General features: G+C 39.6%; 1 protein-coding gene across 1 annotated transcript in view; it reads right to left on the reverse strand.

Moving 5' to 3' along the window:
* The window catches only part of LOC103507156 (neuroligin-1-like), a 39,182-nt gene that overhangs the window by 4,713 nt on the left and 17,435 nt on the right, over positions 1-17,034 (reverse strand). Inside the window, exons 2-3 of the mRNA XM_008471609.1 lie at positions 6,865-7,146; positions 6,060-6,351 (exon numbers count right to left, since the gene is read on the reverse strand). Of these exons, the coding sequence (XP_008469831.1) occupies positions 6,060-6,351; positions 6,865-7,146 (574 nt within the window). The remainder of the gene's footprint in view (positions 1-6,059; positions 6,352-6,864; positions 7,147-17,034) is intronic.

Consider the following 17,034-nt stretch of genomic DNA (forward strand, 5'->3'; position numbering starts at 1 on the left):
GACAGAAATATTATGGAAAGTATAGCAATGAGAACATGCCAGACATCCCAAGAGTACCCTAGACATAAGCAGACTTCCCAAAACTATCAAGGACAAAGAGAATTTTCAAGAAGATAAAAAGAAAGAAGAAGAGAAAAAGGGGACCGATGTAAAGAAACACTCCTTCCGGAGAACCCTACCTTTGTGGTAGGGTTGAAGAAGAAAAAAACTAGAAAAAGAAAAAATATAAAGAAGAAGCAACAGGCAAGAGAAAAGAAGAAGAATTCTAAAGGAAAATGGAGATAAAAGAGAAGACAAAAATAATAAAAAGAGGAAAGGAAAAATAAGAAGAAAAGGAAGAATACGACGAAAAGGAAGAGCAAGCATCGGAAGAACTAAAGATGAGAAATAAACTCAAGGAGAATCAAAGAGAAGACAGAAATATTATGGAAAGTATAGCAAAAGATGTTGAGCACACAAATAACAACATTTACAACATAATAACTACTAACATAAAAGAACAGATATCAAAATGGAAAATGGGAATGTCCCTATAAATACTTTCCCTACACATACCCAATATGTCCCTATAAATTTTATCACAGGATTTAAAGATGAAAGAAGAATGTGAAAATAGTTGACCCAAGGAACTTTTCAGTAATATCCTAGCAGGACAAACAGGATTCTATTCGATATAAGTTAGGTTGTGGGTTGTGAATAAGATTCCAATCATTTGGTGGTCAGTGAACCCAAAGCAGGGACAGGTAATGTATGGACGTTTTAGGATAGATGACCTCAAAGGTGGACTGCTTGGGAGGTGATTTCTGAGAATCTGAGGTGCTGGTTAAAAGGGACTTTTCCTCCAGAATTTTCAGTAAAGTAAACAAGGTAGGTCCACACAAAGTGCGAGAAAAGTCCAGGAACAGCTGAATATTTTCTGGCCGGCTAAAGATGAGAAGCTGAAATTAGGGGATAGTGTTTTATCTTTTGAAAAAATATTTTTTGAATCAGTCGCCAAATTTCGGCCGAAAAAATATTTTTTGAATCTTCCAGGGTTGGACCCCACCCCCTAGAAACCCCCCCACCCCCTACATTTCTACCGCTACCCGGGGGTAAAGGGACTTTTCAGTAATACCCTAGCAGGACAAACAGGATTCTATTCGATATAAGTTAGGTTGTGGGTTGTGGATAAGATTCCAATCATTTATGGGTGGTCAGTGAACCCAAAACAGGGACAGGTAATGTATGGACGTTTTAGGGTAGATGACCTCAAAGGTGGACAGCTTGGGATGTGATTTCTGAGAATCTGAGGTGCTGGTTAAAAAGGACTTTTCCTCCAGAATTTTTAGTACATTAAACAAGGTAGATCCACACAGAGTGCGAGAAAAGTCCGGGAACAGCTGAATATTTTCTGACCGGCTAAAGATGAGAAGCTGAAATTAGGAGATAGTGTTTTATCTTTTGAAATAATATTTTTTTGAAGCAGTCGCCAAATTTCGGCCGAAGCCAGGGTCGGCCCAGGGGGGCCAAATTCAAAATCTTAAATAGAAACCCCCACCCCCCTACATTTCTACCGCTACCTATTCTATGCTGTTCTATTCTATTTTATTCGAAATAATACGAGGAAAAACACTTTTTCCGCCATCTTTTTAATAAAAGTAAATAAAATAAAAGTTGACCCGAGGCCTTCTTTTCGGAGAAAAACTTCTTTAGAACATGAAGATTCCTTTTTTTTCTAAAAAGCAAAGTTCCACAAAAAAAAAAAAAAGGAATTATAACATTATCTACCCTTTAGTATGTCGAGAGGGAGAGAGAAAGGGGAAAGGTAAGAGAGAGAGAGGGAAGAAGAGAGAGATCGGGAGAAGGGGGGAAAGAGGAGGAGAGAAAGAGAAAGAGAGAGAGAAAGAGAAAGAGAGCACTAGAAATTCAGCGTGACAGACAGTGAAAAGAGAGAGATAAGAAGAGAACTCTTTCCTTTATTTTTACATTTTTCATTTCGAGGGAATAGAGAAAAGTCAGAGAGAGGGAAGAAGAGAGAGATCGGGAGAAAGGGGGAAAGAGGAGGAGAGAAAGAGAGAGAAAGAGAGGGAGAGAGAGAGGGAGAGAGAGAGAGCACTAGAAATTCAGCGTGACAGACAGTGAAAAGAGAGAGATAAGAAGAGAACTCTTTCCTTTATTTTTACATTTTTCATTTCATTTCCTCCAGGCTTTTCGGAGAGAAAAAAAGAGAGAGAATAAGACAGAGAAGGAGTTGAGAGAGAGAGAGAGAGTGAAAGAGAGAGAGAGAGAAGGAGAGAGAGGGGAGAGAAAGAGAGAGGGAGAGAGAGAGAGAGAGAGAGAGAGAGAGAGAGAGAGAGATGCACCCGACAGGAGATCACTGCGCAAATAAAAATGTCAAACAACGAAATCCGGATTTTTTTTTTTAGGCCTTTCTTCTCCTCATCCTTCTCTTTTCATTTCCCCTCTTCTTCTACTTCTCTTTTTCTTGTTTCCGTTGCTTGAACTTCCTGAGGTCCCCTCCATTTCTCTCTCTCTCTCTCTCTCTCTCTCTCTCTTTCTCTCTCTCCTTTCACTTCTTTTTTCTCTCTCACTCTTCTTTTTCTCTATTCTTTTTCTCAAGAGTATACATAGGTACCTACCTACACATTATATTCAAGGCTATAGATTTGTATTTGTGTACACAGAATTCAGCTTGGGAATCTAATTGATTGATTCAGTTTTTAGGGGGGAAAAAGAGAAAGAGGGAGGTAGAGAGAGAGAGAGAGAGAGAGAGAGAGAGAGAGAGAGAGAGAGAGATTTAATTTAATTTTAATTTCTCCACCGAAAATATAGTTATTTCTCCTCCCTCTCCCTTTTTTCTCTCTCTTTTTCTCTCAGTTCCTGAAGTGGTCCTCCTCTCTCTCTCCTCCCTCCCTCTCGATTTCCCTTATGGCTCTCTTTCTCTCACTCTCTCTTTTTTATGTGTCTCTCTGTTCCTCACTCTCCACCTCTCTCTATCTCTCTCTCTCTCTCTCTCTCAGTCCCTCAACTCTCTCTTTTTCTCAGTCCCTCAACTCTCTCTCTCAGTCCCTCAACTCTCTCTCTCTTTCTCTCAGTCCCTCGTTCTCTCTACCCTCTTTTATTACTTTTTTCCCTTTTTGGAAAAATATTGTAATGAGTTTTTCCCCGAAATTCAACACGTAACAAATAGATAAAAAAAAAAAGAGAGAGAGAGAGAGAGAGAGAGAGAGAGGGAGAGAGGGATAGGGAAGAGAGGCAGGAAAAAATTGATCTTGATAAAGAGAAAGGAAGGAAAGAGGAGGAGGAATTGAATTGATAAATTTACTTGCAAAGGGGTGGAAGGAGGTCCTTTGTATTGTGTAATACAAATCAAGTGAGGAAGAAGGAGAGTCTATTCTTTTTCTCAAGAGTATACATAGGTACACATTATATTCAAGGCTATACATTTGTATTTGTGTACACAGAATTCAGCTTGGGAATCTAATTGATTGATTCAGTTTTTAGGGGGAAAAAGAGAAAGAGGGAGGTAGAGAGAGAGAGCGAGAGAGAGAGAGATTTAATTTAATTTTAATTTCTCCACCGAAAATATAGTTATTTCTCCTCCCTCTCCCTTTCTCCTTTCCCTTTTTTTCTCTCTCTCTCTCTTTTTCTCTCAGTTCCTGAAGTGGTCCTTCTCTCTCTCCTCCCTCCCTCTCGATTTCCCTTATGGCTCTCTTTCTCTCACTCTCTTTTTTTATGTGTCTCTCTGTTCCTCACTCTCCACCTCTTTCTCTCAGTCCCTCGTTCTCTCTACCCTCTTTTATTACTTTTCTCCCATTTTGGAAAAATATTGTAATGAGTTTTTCCCCGAAATTCAACACGTAACAAATAGATCAAAGGAGAGAGAGAGAGAGAGAGAGCAAGCGAATAAAAAAAAACCTCTGTCTCTGTTAAGTTCAAGTGAGAATAAAAAAAGGATAGAGGGAGAGATAAAAGGTGAAGGGAAGAATGAGAGAGAGAGAGAGAGAGGGGTAGGGAAGAGAGGGAGGAAAAAAATTGATCTTGATAAAGAGAAAGGAAGGAAAGAAGAGGAGGAGGAGGAGGAGGAGGAGTAGGAATTGAATTGATAAATTTACTTGCAAAGGGGTGGAAGGAGGTCCTTTGTATTGTGTAATACAAATCAAGTGAGGAAGAAGGAGAGGTTCGAATCATGAGAGGGACATTTTTTTCTTCTAAATTAAATAAATAATAATACCTAAATTTCATCTCTTTTGGGGCGATAAGACCTTTTTTTTACAGTAACAGTCCCCTCTATCAAACCTCTTCAAAAGAAAATCTCTCCCTCCCTGTCAATGACTCTCTTTCTTTGTTCCATAATACAGTGCTTTATTAACAATACGGGCAGCAGCTTTCTTCCCTCAATGTAAATGTGGTCCTAGGATAAGAGAGAGAGAGAAAGGGAGGAAGAGAGGAAGGGAGCGAATAAATGTAATAACTCATGGGAGAGAGAGAGAGACAGAGATTTACAATAATAATTCAATGATATATGCTTTTAATCTGAGTGTTTCATTACAGAATCTCTCTCTCCCTCTATATCTTCAATTTTCCTATTTCCTATCTTTCTCTACTGACCCCATGCTGGAGTTCGCACACAGGAAAAATAAAAATGTCGCCAATATATTTTGGACTAACGAAGTGGAGAGAGAGAGAGAGAAAGAAAGGGGGGAGAGAAAGGGAGGAAGGGAGAGAGAGTAAGAGAAAGGGGAGAGAAATCCCGTCAAATTTGAAAAATATCCCTACTCTCTCCCCTTCCTATCCCCTAAAAAACACGAAAATTAAGGGCACGTTTCGTATTGTTTTTATTTTTTTTAGTCGACGCCATGACAGTAAAAAAAAAAAAAAAAAAAAAAAAAATATTTTTTATTAGAAGGAGAGAGGAGGGAGAAGAAAAGAAAGGGAGAAGGTAGGGGGAGGGGAAAGAAGAAAGAGAAAAGTGTAAGACATAGAGCCAGATTTGGAGAAAAGAGCGAATGAGGAGGAAGGGAGGAAAAGGACAACGAGAGGAGAGGAAGAGCAGAAGGGGAAGAGAAAGAGAAGGAGAGGAATAGGAAGAGAAGGAGAGGGAGATAAAGGTGGTCAGATCCCAGATTTTATCTTCACTAATTTAGTTTCAATTTTACATTTAACGGAACCAGGATTCTCTCTCTCTCTCTCTTTCTCTCTCTCTCTCTCTCTCTCTCTCTCCCTTTCTCTTAAATTTCAAAATCAATTTTCTTCGACTCAGTTTTGAAGTTTCATCTCTTTATTTCATTACAGAGAGGAAGACCAAAGTTAAAATGGAGAGAGAGATAAGGATCAAGAGAATTTGAGAGAGAAGGGATGGAGAAGAGACGAGGAGTGGAATTGAGGATTGTGGGGAGTTCAAAAGAGGGGAATGCTGACCCCGAATGAAATTGGGACAAAGGTAAAGGAGAAAGAAGGAGATCTCTTTATTGTATTATCTATCTAACCTTAACCTCATCCGGACTGAAATATTTCATAAAGACCTTGTTAGAAATTCTGTTAAGAGGAGAAGGCGGCGGAGGAGGAGAAGAAGGAAGAGAAATAAGAAGAAAGAGAAGGAGAAAAGGGAAGATAAAGGGGAAAAGATGACGATGGGAAAGAGCAGGAGGAATAGGAAGATATAAAGAGAGTGCCTAGAAAGAGGAAGAGAAAGGAATAAGAAGAGGAGGAGGAGGAGGAGACGAAAAACAGCCGAGATTTAACTTGAAAGGTTCTGAAAACCTTTTCGCCAAAAAGGATAGAATTTCGAATTTTCGACAACATGAGAAATTATCAAGTTTATGCACTATAGCGTTAATATAATGAACTTATAGTTTTTAAGGGGAGATCATCATTTTTTGTAAGGTGCTTTTTTAAGTGAAATATTATTAATTTTTTTATACCACTATTCTTCCCCCTATTTGTCTGTACGTAGGTTCTTGAGGTAGCAGGGTGAATGTAATCCCTGGTGAAAGTTGAGAAGTCCTTTTCTTTTTCACACAAAATGTTTTTTCGGGGGATATCATGTTTTTTGGAGGGATATCACTATTTTCTCTTACCTGTACGTATTCTTGACAAAGGTGCGCAAAATTTTCGACCGCCTATCCGGCTCTATCCCGTACTGTATATCATCCCCGGTGAACGTGAAGAAGGCCTCCGCTTTCACCACACCCAGCAGCAGGTCATACCGGGTCAGCTTGGAGACCATGGCCTTCTTAGCGATGGCGTTGGATAGGACAGCGTTCCCGTAGCCGCCGGCCGCAATGGCCTCGTTGATATTCTCGGAGGCCGATGGAGGCGGGGGTGGTCGGCCCGGGCTGTTCTGTGTGTGATAGTCGTAGCTGTGCGAGTCTGCAGAATGGAATAGAGGCTTTAGATTAATCTTACTGACACTGATTTATTTTCAGAATTGGGGTTTTGGGCAAAAGACAGCAGGTGCCCTTTTTGATTGTCCATTTATGGGTACTCTCTACTCTCATGGGACTAATAAGTCATAAAAGGTTCATTTTAGGTACCATATGTTTATGAACTACATATTTCATAGCTACGCACCCAAAAAAGTAATTAAGTAAATAAGCATACGTAAATGTTTGTTACAAATGTCCTTCCCCACAAAATACTAAGAAGCAATGTACACTAGTAAAACGCATTTCATGAAACTCACTTTGCATTCACATAATTTATTAAGGAACACGTTTCATGAAACGCGTTTCACTAGTGTGCATTGCGACTTAGACCTGAATTGGGCTCAGTTTTTTTGCCGTTAGCTTTTGTCGAGATGGCCATGGAGTTTACTTACCTTTATCTTATCATCCGGCTTACCTTTATTAAAAGCCGATTTACCTTCATTATTAACCGGCTTACCTTTATTATTTGCCGGCCTCGTTTCGCTCAGTCCGGTATCGATAATGACTCCGTCGATACTCGGCCCGAAGGCCGTCGTAAACTCCGGAGCCACCACCGGCGTGCTCAGTAGCAACTCTAGCGGTTTTTCCCGTAAACACTTGAGCAATTCAGTATGCGATAGGTCGCGCGGGCACGCTGCGTGCTTGGCCACTTGTCGCGCGTAGCGGGCCGGGTCTCGAACCAAGGCCCACGGACTGAGCGCCGAGCCTGACATGAGGATGGCGCGGTGAAACAGGAGCCCTGCGAACAGAATGGAATAGAATAAAGATTAGAATCAAACTGAATAGAATAGATATTAAAATAATAAAGATTAGAATATATCTGAATAGAACAGAATGGATTAAAATGTTTTTTTTTTTTTTTTCTTTCTTGCTTTGGTTTGGGCTTAAAGCCCGACCTAAAATGGTTCTATCAGTGGTTCTCGAACGGTACCGGTTGATCTGATATTTTTAATTTTTTTCTCAATTTTATTGAAAAAGGATGATCTGGTTTTTGGACCTAAAAATCGTCGAACCCTCCCTCCTTCAAAGGGAGTTAGGGAGAGAGAGAGAGAAAGAGAGAGAGAGGGAGAGAGAAAGAGAGAGAGAGAGTGGGAGGGAGAGAGAGAAATACGTATACAATCATGTAACCTACTTTCTCTCTCTTTCTTGTTATTGCTCCCATGTCAGTTTGACCAATATTAAAAAATTCCTCCACCATTTTGAAATATTGTGTCATCCAATGACAGGCCATATATTATACATCGTCTCCTCTCCCTCCCTCTTATTCTTTCTCTCCTCCCACACGCTTTCTCACTCTCTCTCTCCCTTTTTCCTTCTCTTCGTCTCTCTCCCCTCTCTCCTTCCACATTACGCTCTCTCACCCTCTTGTTAATATCTCTTTCCCTCACCTCTTTCTCACTCTCTTGTCCCATTACCCTCTCTATCCCTCCTTCCTTTCTGCTCATTCTACGTCCTCCTCTCTTCCACCTTTACTCTTTCGTCTCCTTCTCTCCCTCAAGCTCTCCTCCTTCTCTTTTCTTCTCCCTCTTCCGTTTTTTTTTTACCTAACTAACTGTATGCCAGTAATGCTCCAGGGAAATGGGTTCATTTCAGAGATTGGTTAATTTCAGAGTTTGTGGATTAAACCATTAACAAAATCATTTTTTTTTTTTTTTTTTTTTTTTTTTTTGGGGGTGGGGGGGGCGGCCTTTTACCTACCCCGCGCGTTTTTTTTTTTTTTTTTTTTAGTGGTCGAGTGAGGCTGACTTCTACCTACGACGCGCGACGTGCTGGGTTCGAATCATGACAGGGACATTTTTTTCTTCTAAAATAAATAAATAATAATACCTAAATTTCATCTCTTTTGGGGCGATAAGACCTTAGCAGTAACAGTCCCCTCTATCAAACCTCTTCAAAAGAAAATCTCTCCCCCTCTCTCTCTCTCTCTGTCAATGACTCTCTTTCTTTGTTCCATAATACAGTGCTTTATTAACAATGCGGGCAGCAGCTTTCTTCCCTCAATGTAAATGTGGTCCCAGGGTAAGAGAGAGAGAGAGAGAGAGAGAGAGAGAGAGAGAGAGAGAAAGGGAGGAAGAGAGGAAGGGAGCGAATTAATGTAATAACTCATGGGAGAAAGAGAGACAGAGATTTACAATAATAATTCAATGATATATGCTTTTAATCTGAGTGTTTCATTACAGAATCTCTCTCTCCCTCTATATCCCTTTCCTCCCTCTCTCCCTCCCTATATCTCTCTCTCTCTTGCACTGATCTCTTTCTGTTCTTTTCCATGCTGTTCGTTTCACATTTAATTACAATTTTTTCTATCTTGCATGACAATTGGAAAATTATTAGATTTTCTATCCATATGACATGAGAGAGAGCGAGAGAGAGAGAGAGAAGGAGACAGCGAGAGAGGGAGAGAGCGAGATAGTGAGAGAGAGAACGAGAGAGAAGGGGAGAGAGAGGGAAAGAGAAAAGGGGAGGGGAAATGGAGCAGAGAGAGAGAGAAAGGGATGGAGAGAATTGAGGGATAGAAAGAGAGAAAGGGAGGGGAAGAGAGAGGGAGAGAGAAAGATGAAAGAGAGGGAAATAGAGAGAGAGGGAGGGAGGGGGAGGGGGAGAGAGAGATAGTGGTTAGATTGTTATTGCACACAGATATGGATAGAGTTGAAGTATTACATTCTATAGTGGGTGGCCCAACGTCAAAAAAGCTGCATTTCGTCAGGAAAGCACCAAATTTGGCATGGACCTTCATTTGGACCATAAAAAAAGGGATGGAGAGAATTGAGGGATAGAAAGATAGAGAGAGAGGGAGAGAGAAAGATGGAGGGAGAGAGAGGGGGAGACAGAGAGAGATAAAGAGGGAGAGAAAGATGAAAGAGAGGGAAATAGAGGGAGGAAGGGAGGGAGAGAGAGAGAGATAGTGGTTAGATTGTTATTGCACACAGATATGGATAGAGTTGAAGTATTACATTCTAGTTTAGATTAATCATACGATTTCTATCCCCATATTTCTCATTGAAACCAAAGCCAAATCTACATATGTCATAATTCTCATACTATCCAGGACCGTACTTAGGGAGACGGTTAAGGGAGGTGACGCCTCCCCTTTCTCCTCCTTCTTCCTTTTTCTCTTCCTCTTCGAAGAATATGAAGAAAATAAAAAGAGAAGGCGAACTAAAAGAAGAAGGTGGATAATGAGATTAAAAAGAAGGCAGAGAACAAGGAGGAGAAGAAGAAGAAAAATAAAAATCTGGTGTGAACATCACACGACTTTCTATTACATTTGCGGAATACGTATTTGGAAAAAAAAAAAAAAAAAAAAAAAATTTAAAAAGGAGGAGGAGGAGGAGGAGGATGAGAAAAAGACGAAGAAGAAGAAGAAGAAGAAGAAGAAGAAAAAAAAGAAGAAGAAGAAGAAGGAGAAGAACAATAAGAAAAAGGCCAGCCTAGTTAGCTTAGTTGGTGGCGCGTCTGCCTTGTAAGCGCTAGGCCGCGGGTTCGATTTCCGCCCGGGGCAGATTTTATCCTGATGGGATATTGTTCGTTCTCGGAACGGCTGGGAACGGGACGATAAGACCATAGCAGTTACAGTTCCCTCTGTCAAACCTCTTAAAAAAAATAAAATAAAAAATAAGAAGTGTAAATGTATAAAATGTAGAAAATTATAATACAAACAGCTTTCTAATTCATAGTTCATAAAAAGAAATTACCGGAAACGAGATATTGTAAGAAAACCTCTTTTTTAGCCGCCATTTTGGAAAAATCATTACGGTACGGGATTACGGTACATCCTAGAGAAAAAATGTAAATGTAAAAAATGTAGGAAATAGAAATACAAACAACTTTCTAATTCATTATTATTAGAAAAAAATTACCTAAAACGAGATATTCTCAAAAAACCCTTTTTTTAGCCGCCATTTTGAAACGGGATCGACCGTTATGGGATTACAGTACATCCTAGAGAAAAAGTGTAAATGTATGAAATGTAGGAAAGAAAAAAACAAACAACTTTTTAATCTATTGTTATTAGAAAAAAATTAGCTGAAAAGAGATATTATGAGAAAACCTCTTTTTTGGCCGCCATGTTCGAAAAATCCTTACGGTACGGGATTACGGTACATCCTAGAAAAAAAGTGTAAATTTACAAAATGTAGGAAATATAAATATAAAAAACTTTCTGATTCATTGTTATTAGAAAAAAGTTACCGGAAACGAGATATTATCAAAACCCCGTTTTTGGCCGCCATTTTGAAAAAAGGCCGCCATTTTGTTTGTGTGCATGATTTTTGGTGTCACCCCTTCCTAAAAGTTTCATATTTTCCCAATGAAGGTCCATACCAAATTTGGTGCTTTCCTGAATAAATGCAGCTTTTGGCCAAAATCGTGACGTTGGGCCACCCACTACTAGTTTAGATTAATCATATGATTTCTATCCCCATATTTCCCATTGAAACCAAAGCCAAATCTATGTCATAATTCTCATACTATCCAGGACCGTATTTAGGGAGACGGTAAAGGGAGGTGACGCCTCCCCTTTCTTCTCCTTCTTCCTTTTTCTCCTCTTTTTCTCTTCCTCTTCGAAGAATATGAAGAAAATAAAAGGAGAAGGCGAACTGAAAGAAGAAGGCGGAGAATAAGGAGGAGAAGAAGAAGAAGAAGAAAAGAAGAAGAAGAAGGAGGAGGAGGAGAAGAAGAAGGAGGAGGAGAAGAAGAAGAAAAGAAGAAGAAGGCGAAAATGAAGAAGACGAAGAACAATAAGAAAGAGGCCAGCCTAGTTAGCTTAGTTGCATCTGCCTTGTAAGCGCTAGGCCGTGGGTTCGATTTCCGCCCGGGGCGGATTTCATCCTGATGGGATAATGTTCGTTTTCGGAACGGCTGGCTTTCTCCTATCCTGTCTTCCTTCTCTTTTCGATTTCCGGACGATAAGACCATAGCAGTTACAGTTCCCTCTGTCAAACCTCTTTAAAAAATAAAAATAAAATAAAAAATAAGAAGAAAAACAAGAACAATATTATGATGAGATAAGAAAATTCTGCATTTTCGTTTTTTCCCAAGTTTAAAAGCTCGGAAAAAACGGAAGAGAAGCGAAAAACACGAACAGAAAGATAAACAAAAACTTCACAGGATAAGGAAAGTAAAATGGGGAAAAATAGGATAAGGGAAAAATAGATTAAGGTAAAAAAGGGGAAAAAAATAAAAAAAAGGGAAATCCAACTTTGTTAGAATATTTTCTAAACTTTCGTTTCGATACAAAATAAATAAAATCTATTCAAAATAAATAATCTATTCACAATCTGTGCAGTTGAGAGAGGAGAAAAGTATTAAGTTGGAATAAACTTTTTTTTGATAATTGTTTATTTATTTTTATTAAATGGAAACAAATTTTCCAGTGATGTCAAACGATATTATTAAGAGAGGCGAATTATCGAACGATATTTAAAATCTGTTTGTCTCTCTTTGATAAAAATAAATACTTGAGTAAATATTCAAGTAGATAAATAAATATATAAGATCATAAGTAAATGAATACTTAAATAAATAAATATTTGAACAAATAAAGTTTCATGTTTTAATAAACTCGAAGATCTTGCATTTACTTTTCAGTTTGTTCCGTGATATTTAAGGAGATTATGTTTTGTAATTTACAATACAGTCGAACCTGGTTTTGCAGAAATCCAAGGGACACAAAGTAAATGAATACTTAAATAAATAAATATTTGAACAAATAAAGTTTCATGTTTTAATAAACTCGAAGATCTTGTATTTAGTTTTCAGTTTGTTCCGTGATATTTAAGGAGATTATGTTTTGTAATTTACAATACAGTCGAACCTGGTTTTGCAGAAATCCAAGGGACAGGCAATATTTTTTGTTTTTATATATATATCGAGGTTCGATTGTATTTTCCATAAGCCAGCGGTGCGGCAGCACCTTGAATGCACCAGTCCCCAATGGATCACGAAGTTAAGCAACGTTGTGCGTGGTTAGTAATCATATGGGTGACCATCTGGGTAATCGCGTGCTGTTGACTTTTCCCGGCCGCCATCAGGCGGGGTGAGGTTCGATAGAGGAGGGAGTTTGTCGTCGAATGGAAGCTAAAGCCTCCAGCACTAAATGAAAATCTATACAGTGACGTTGAAAAAATCTCTATTGAAAAATCAAAAATAGGTATACCTTCACAAAGCCTATTTCCACATATCTTCTCTTTAAATCTAAGGGGAAAACTCAATTTCCCTCTTTCTTTCTTTCCCTCTTTATCCCTCTCTCCCTCCTGTTTCATTTCCCTCATTCTCCCTCCCTCTCTCCCTACTTCATTTCTTTGATTCTTTCTCAATCTCTCTCCCTCCAAGTCTGTCAATTTCCCTCCCTCTTTATCAACTTTCCCTAAAAGTTTCGAATACATTCAGCATTGGAAAAACTTCATGCTGAAGCAGTCAATCAAAAGTTGCTGATGGGAAAAATGGCCTGCTGACAAAAAGCAAGAGAGGAGGGGAAGGTGAAGAGGGGCCTGCTGACTCAAGTAAGAGAGGAGGGGAAGGAGAAGCAAGAGAGGAGGGGAAGGAGAAGAGGGGCCTGCTGACTCAAGTAAGAGAGAAGGGGAAGGAGAGGAGGGGCCTGCTGACTGAAGCAATAGAGGAGGGGAAGAGGGACCTGATGACTCAAGAGAGGAGGGGAAGGAGAAGAGGGAAATCTGAACAATCATTGGAGTCAGTTTTCAGCCAATCAGAGGCGGGAGAATCGTTCCGGCAGTTGAAATGCTGACTTGACTGACGTTGATTGGAAAAGGAGGAGAACGAGAAGCAAGAGAGGAGGGGAAGGAGAAGATGGGCCTGCTGACTCAAGTAAGAGAGAAGGGGAAGGAGAGGAGGGGCCTTCTGACTGAAGCAAGAGAGGAGGGGAATAGGGACCTGATGACTCAGAGAGGAGGGGAAGGAGAAGAGGGAAATCTGATCAATCATTGGAGTCAGTTTTCAGCCAATCAGAGGCGGGAGAATCGTTCCGGCAGTTGAAATGCTGACTTGACTGACGTTGATTGGAAAAGTTGTTCGGCCGAGTCAGGAAACTGCTGAGGAGAATGTTGGTTGGAGAGAGGGTTTTTATTTGTTCTTATTTCGTTATTTTTGTATTGATTAAAGTGTTTATTATTCCAAATGGTAGATCTGATATTATTTTAATTTTTATTTATTTAACTAAAAGGTTTACTTGCACAAGATATGTGTACTTGCAAGTAACCATGTTTGTTGGAAAATTGAACAGATGAAGATTGCTATTATTGTTGGTGTTTTTTTTTTTTTTTTTTTTTTTTTTTTTTTTTTTTTTTTTTTTTTTTTTTTTTTTTTTTTTCCTTCTCTCATGTCATATGGATAGAAAATCTAATAATTTTCCAATTGTCATGCAAGATAGAAAAAATTGTAATTAAATGTGAAACGAACAGCATGGAAAAGAACAGAAAGAGATCAGTGCAAGAGAGAGAGAGATAAAGGGAGGGAGAGAGGGAGGAAAGGGATATAGAGGGAGAGAGAGATTCTGTAATGAAACACTCAGATTAAAAGCATATATCATTGAATTATTATTGTAAATCTCTGTCTCTCTCTCTCTCCCAAATAATACCAATTTTTGTAAAAGTGGCTGAAGCCTAAAAGAAGCCCTTTTTTTCTTAGTAGACATTGCGGGCAAGAGGAAGTCAACTAAGGATCTCTAAATAAAGAGAAGGAGAGAGAGAAAGAGAAAGGAGAGAGGGAAGAGAAAGAGAAGACAAAAAGAGCGAGAAAGAGAAGAGAGGAAAAAAAGAGGGGCAGTCATTGATCTGTCAAGTGACCTGAGAAAGAGCTTCTAATGAAGAGAGAAGAGCAAGAGAAAGAGAAGAGAGAGAAAAGACAAAAAGAGCGAGAAAGAGAAGAGAGGAAAAAAAGAGGGGCAGTCATTGATCTGTCAAGTGACCTGAGAAAGAGCTTCTAATGAATTTGATATTTTCTTAATTGGAGTCTAATTAAATTCGCATGGCTTCACTGATCAAAGCTTTCAGTAAAAAGCTGGTGGGAAAAAAAGGAGAAAAGTAAAAGCAGGTAGAACCAAAGTACTATTCTGGGAGATAAAAGAAAGCGAAGAAGGTATCGGGAGAAATTGATCGAAAAAAAACTTCTTTTTTTCTTAGAAAAAAACTTCTTTTTTTTTCAACATGGGTATTTTAAAATAAAAGTGGGTATTTTATATGCCTTAACCTACCTACTAATTTTTTTCTGTCATTTTTGGAGTTACCCAAAATCTTCTGGCTCTCTGTCTCTCTCTCTCCTTTCCTCTGTCTCTCTCTTTCTATACTTGCTCTTTCCCTCTCTCTAATACTTCCGCCCTGGAAATTCATGTTTTCCTTTTCTCCTCCCTTTCTCTTTCTCTCTCCTCTCTCCCTCTCTGTCTTTTACACTTCCGCCCTGAAAATTCATGCTTCCTTCTCTCTTCCTCACTTTCGCCATCTCTCTCTCTCCCCCTCTGTCCTTTTCTCTCGCCCTCTTCCTCAGTCTTCTGAAAAGTAAAAGCAGCTAGAACCAAAGTACTATTCGGGGAGATAAAAGAAAGCGAAGAAGGTATCTGGAGAAATTGATCGAAAAAAAAATTCTTTTTTTTTTAAACATGGGTATTTTAAAATAAAAATGGGTATTTTATTTGCCTTAACCTACCTATTAATTTTTTTCTGTCATTTTTGGAGTTACCCAAAATCTTCTGGCTCTCTCTCTCCCTCTCTCCTTTCCTCTGTCTCTCTCTTTCTATACTTGCTCTTTCCCTCTCTCTAATACTTCCGCCCTGGAAATTCATGCTTTCCTTTTCTCCTCCCTTTCTCTTTCTCTCTCCTCTCTCCCTCTCTGTCTTATACAGTTCCGCCCTTAAAATTCATGCTTCCTTCTCTCTTCCTCACTTTCGCCATCTCTCTCTCTCCCCCTCTGTCCTTTTCTCTCGCCCTCTTCCTCAGTCTTTCTAGTCTCTCTCTAATTCTCTATGGGTCTCATTCTATTGAAATTGTTAAGTTTTTGAGCGTGACCCCACTCAACTTCGGTCAAGGTAGGTGAACCACTATGTAGGACACGCGAGAAACAAATTCGGACAGGAAACGGCTCGGAGGTAAGAAAAGAAACTCACCAAATTTAAATGGATCGACGGCCGGTCGATCATGTTCGGCTTCGGATATTTTACAGGCATTCTATAGAATACTATCGATTTCATTATACACTTTACCGCTAGGCATTTCATAGAATGACCCAGTATTCTATAGAATAACCCGGTATTCTATACAATGACCCGGTATTATATAGAATGCCGGTATTATATAGATTGTCGGTAACAGATACACCTTTAGGGCTCACAGTTATCGACACAGAGATATTACACTTCCCATAGGTAATAAAAGATTTCTTTTAATATGGAAGTCTTTCTAAGATTCAGCCCTATCCAAGTAAATGTATTCGTCCGTTCACAATCCGGGCTACCTACCCTAACTCGGGACTTGGCTAAGTATTTAGGGTACTTTCCGGGTAATCCCTTATGGACGTTAGAGCTCTACTTCAGTTTAACAAGGATGAGAGAGAGAGAGAGAGAGAGAGAGAGAGAGAAAGAGGATAGAAAGAGACAGGAAGAGGGGGAGGGGGAGGGAGAGAGAGAGAGAGTAAAAGGTCAGATCCTAATCTTGTGTAAGATTTTAATGCTAGAATAGTTCGCCATTGATCACTGAACTTAATCAATGTTGCGCGTGGTTGGCATCTGAATGGGTGACCATTTGGCCAATCTCATATTGCTAGCTATACCCGCCCCCACTCAGGCTGGGTGAGGTTAATGTGACGGAGCGGGTAGCTTGTCACCGAATGGAGGGCGCCCCTGTCACTAAAAAAGCATTAGCAGTCATAATTTTTCGAATGTGCACAACATTTGCGTCGGTATTTGTGATCAGCAAATGCTATCCTGACAATCCTGACTCTTTTGTTTGCTATTTTGAACAGCCCCAAAAAGAAGAGGAAAATTACTCCCTTGACGTAATCTGCTAGAAAAGAGATGTTCTATTCTTGATCATGGCGGGCGCGGTGGCTAGAGAGTAGCTCGCCCAGACGGGTTTTCTCCACATTTCGCGCCTTTTCTCAGAAGAAAAGATTCCTAGAAGCTCAACTAATTTTCCAGGGCTGTCCGCTTCCACACCCAAGCCTCGGAGTGGACTTTCCAAAGAAAAATGGGAGATTTAAGCGTTTCGAAATTTCGAACTACTCTGAAAATCCGAATCCGCTTTTTCCAACTTTCCGAGATTTCCGAGAAGCGTGTGCAGTTCGTCCGGGATAAAATGTTGAACCTGCACTCTCGGGCCGGTAACCAACTGTGAAAAACTACTTCAAGTGTTTCATATTTTCCTAACTTTCTCCGAAATTTCACTTGTTAACAATGGAAATTCTACGGAATAACGAACCGTATAAAGGCGTAACACTGTAATTGACCGGAGTCGGAAAAACAAACCGTCAAAGGCGTATCCACACTGCTGTCGATCGATGTCGACTGGAACCCTTATGAAGTGGGTGAGAACAAAGGATTTTGGTCTTCCTTTCTGGACTCTTCCTACTTCTTCCATCGCGTTATGTACCTACTGCACATTATATCAACATCTGAGGGTCC

The sequence above is a fragment of the Diaphorina citri genome, unplaced genomic scaffold, assembly GCF_000475195.1.
Source record: "Diaphorina citri unplaced genomic scaffold, Diaci psyllid genome assembly version 1.1 scaffold14, whole genome shotgun sequence".
Taxonomy (NCBI): Eukaryota; Metazoa; Arthropoda; class Insecta; order Hemiptera; family Psyllidae; genus Diaphorina; species Diaphorina citri.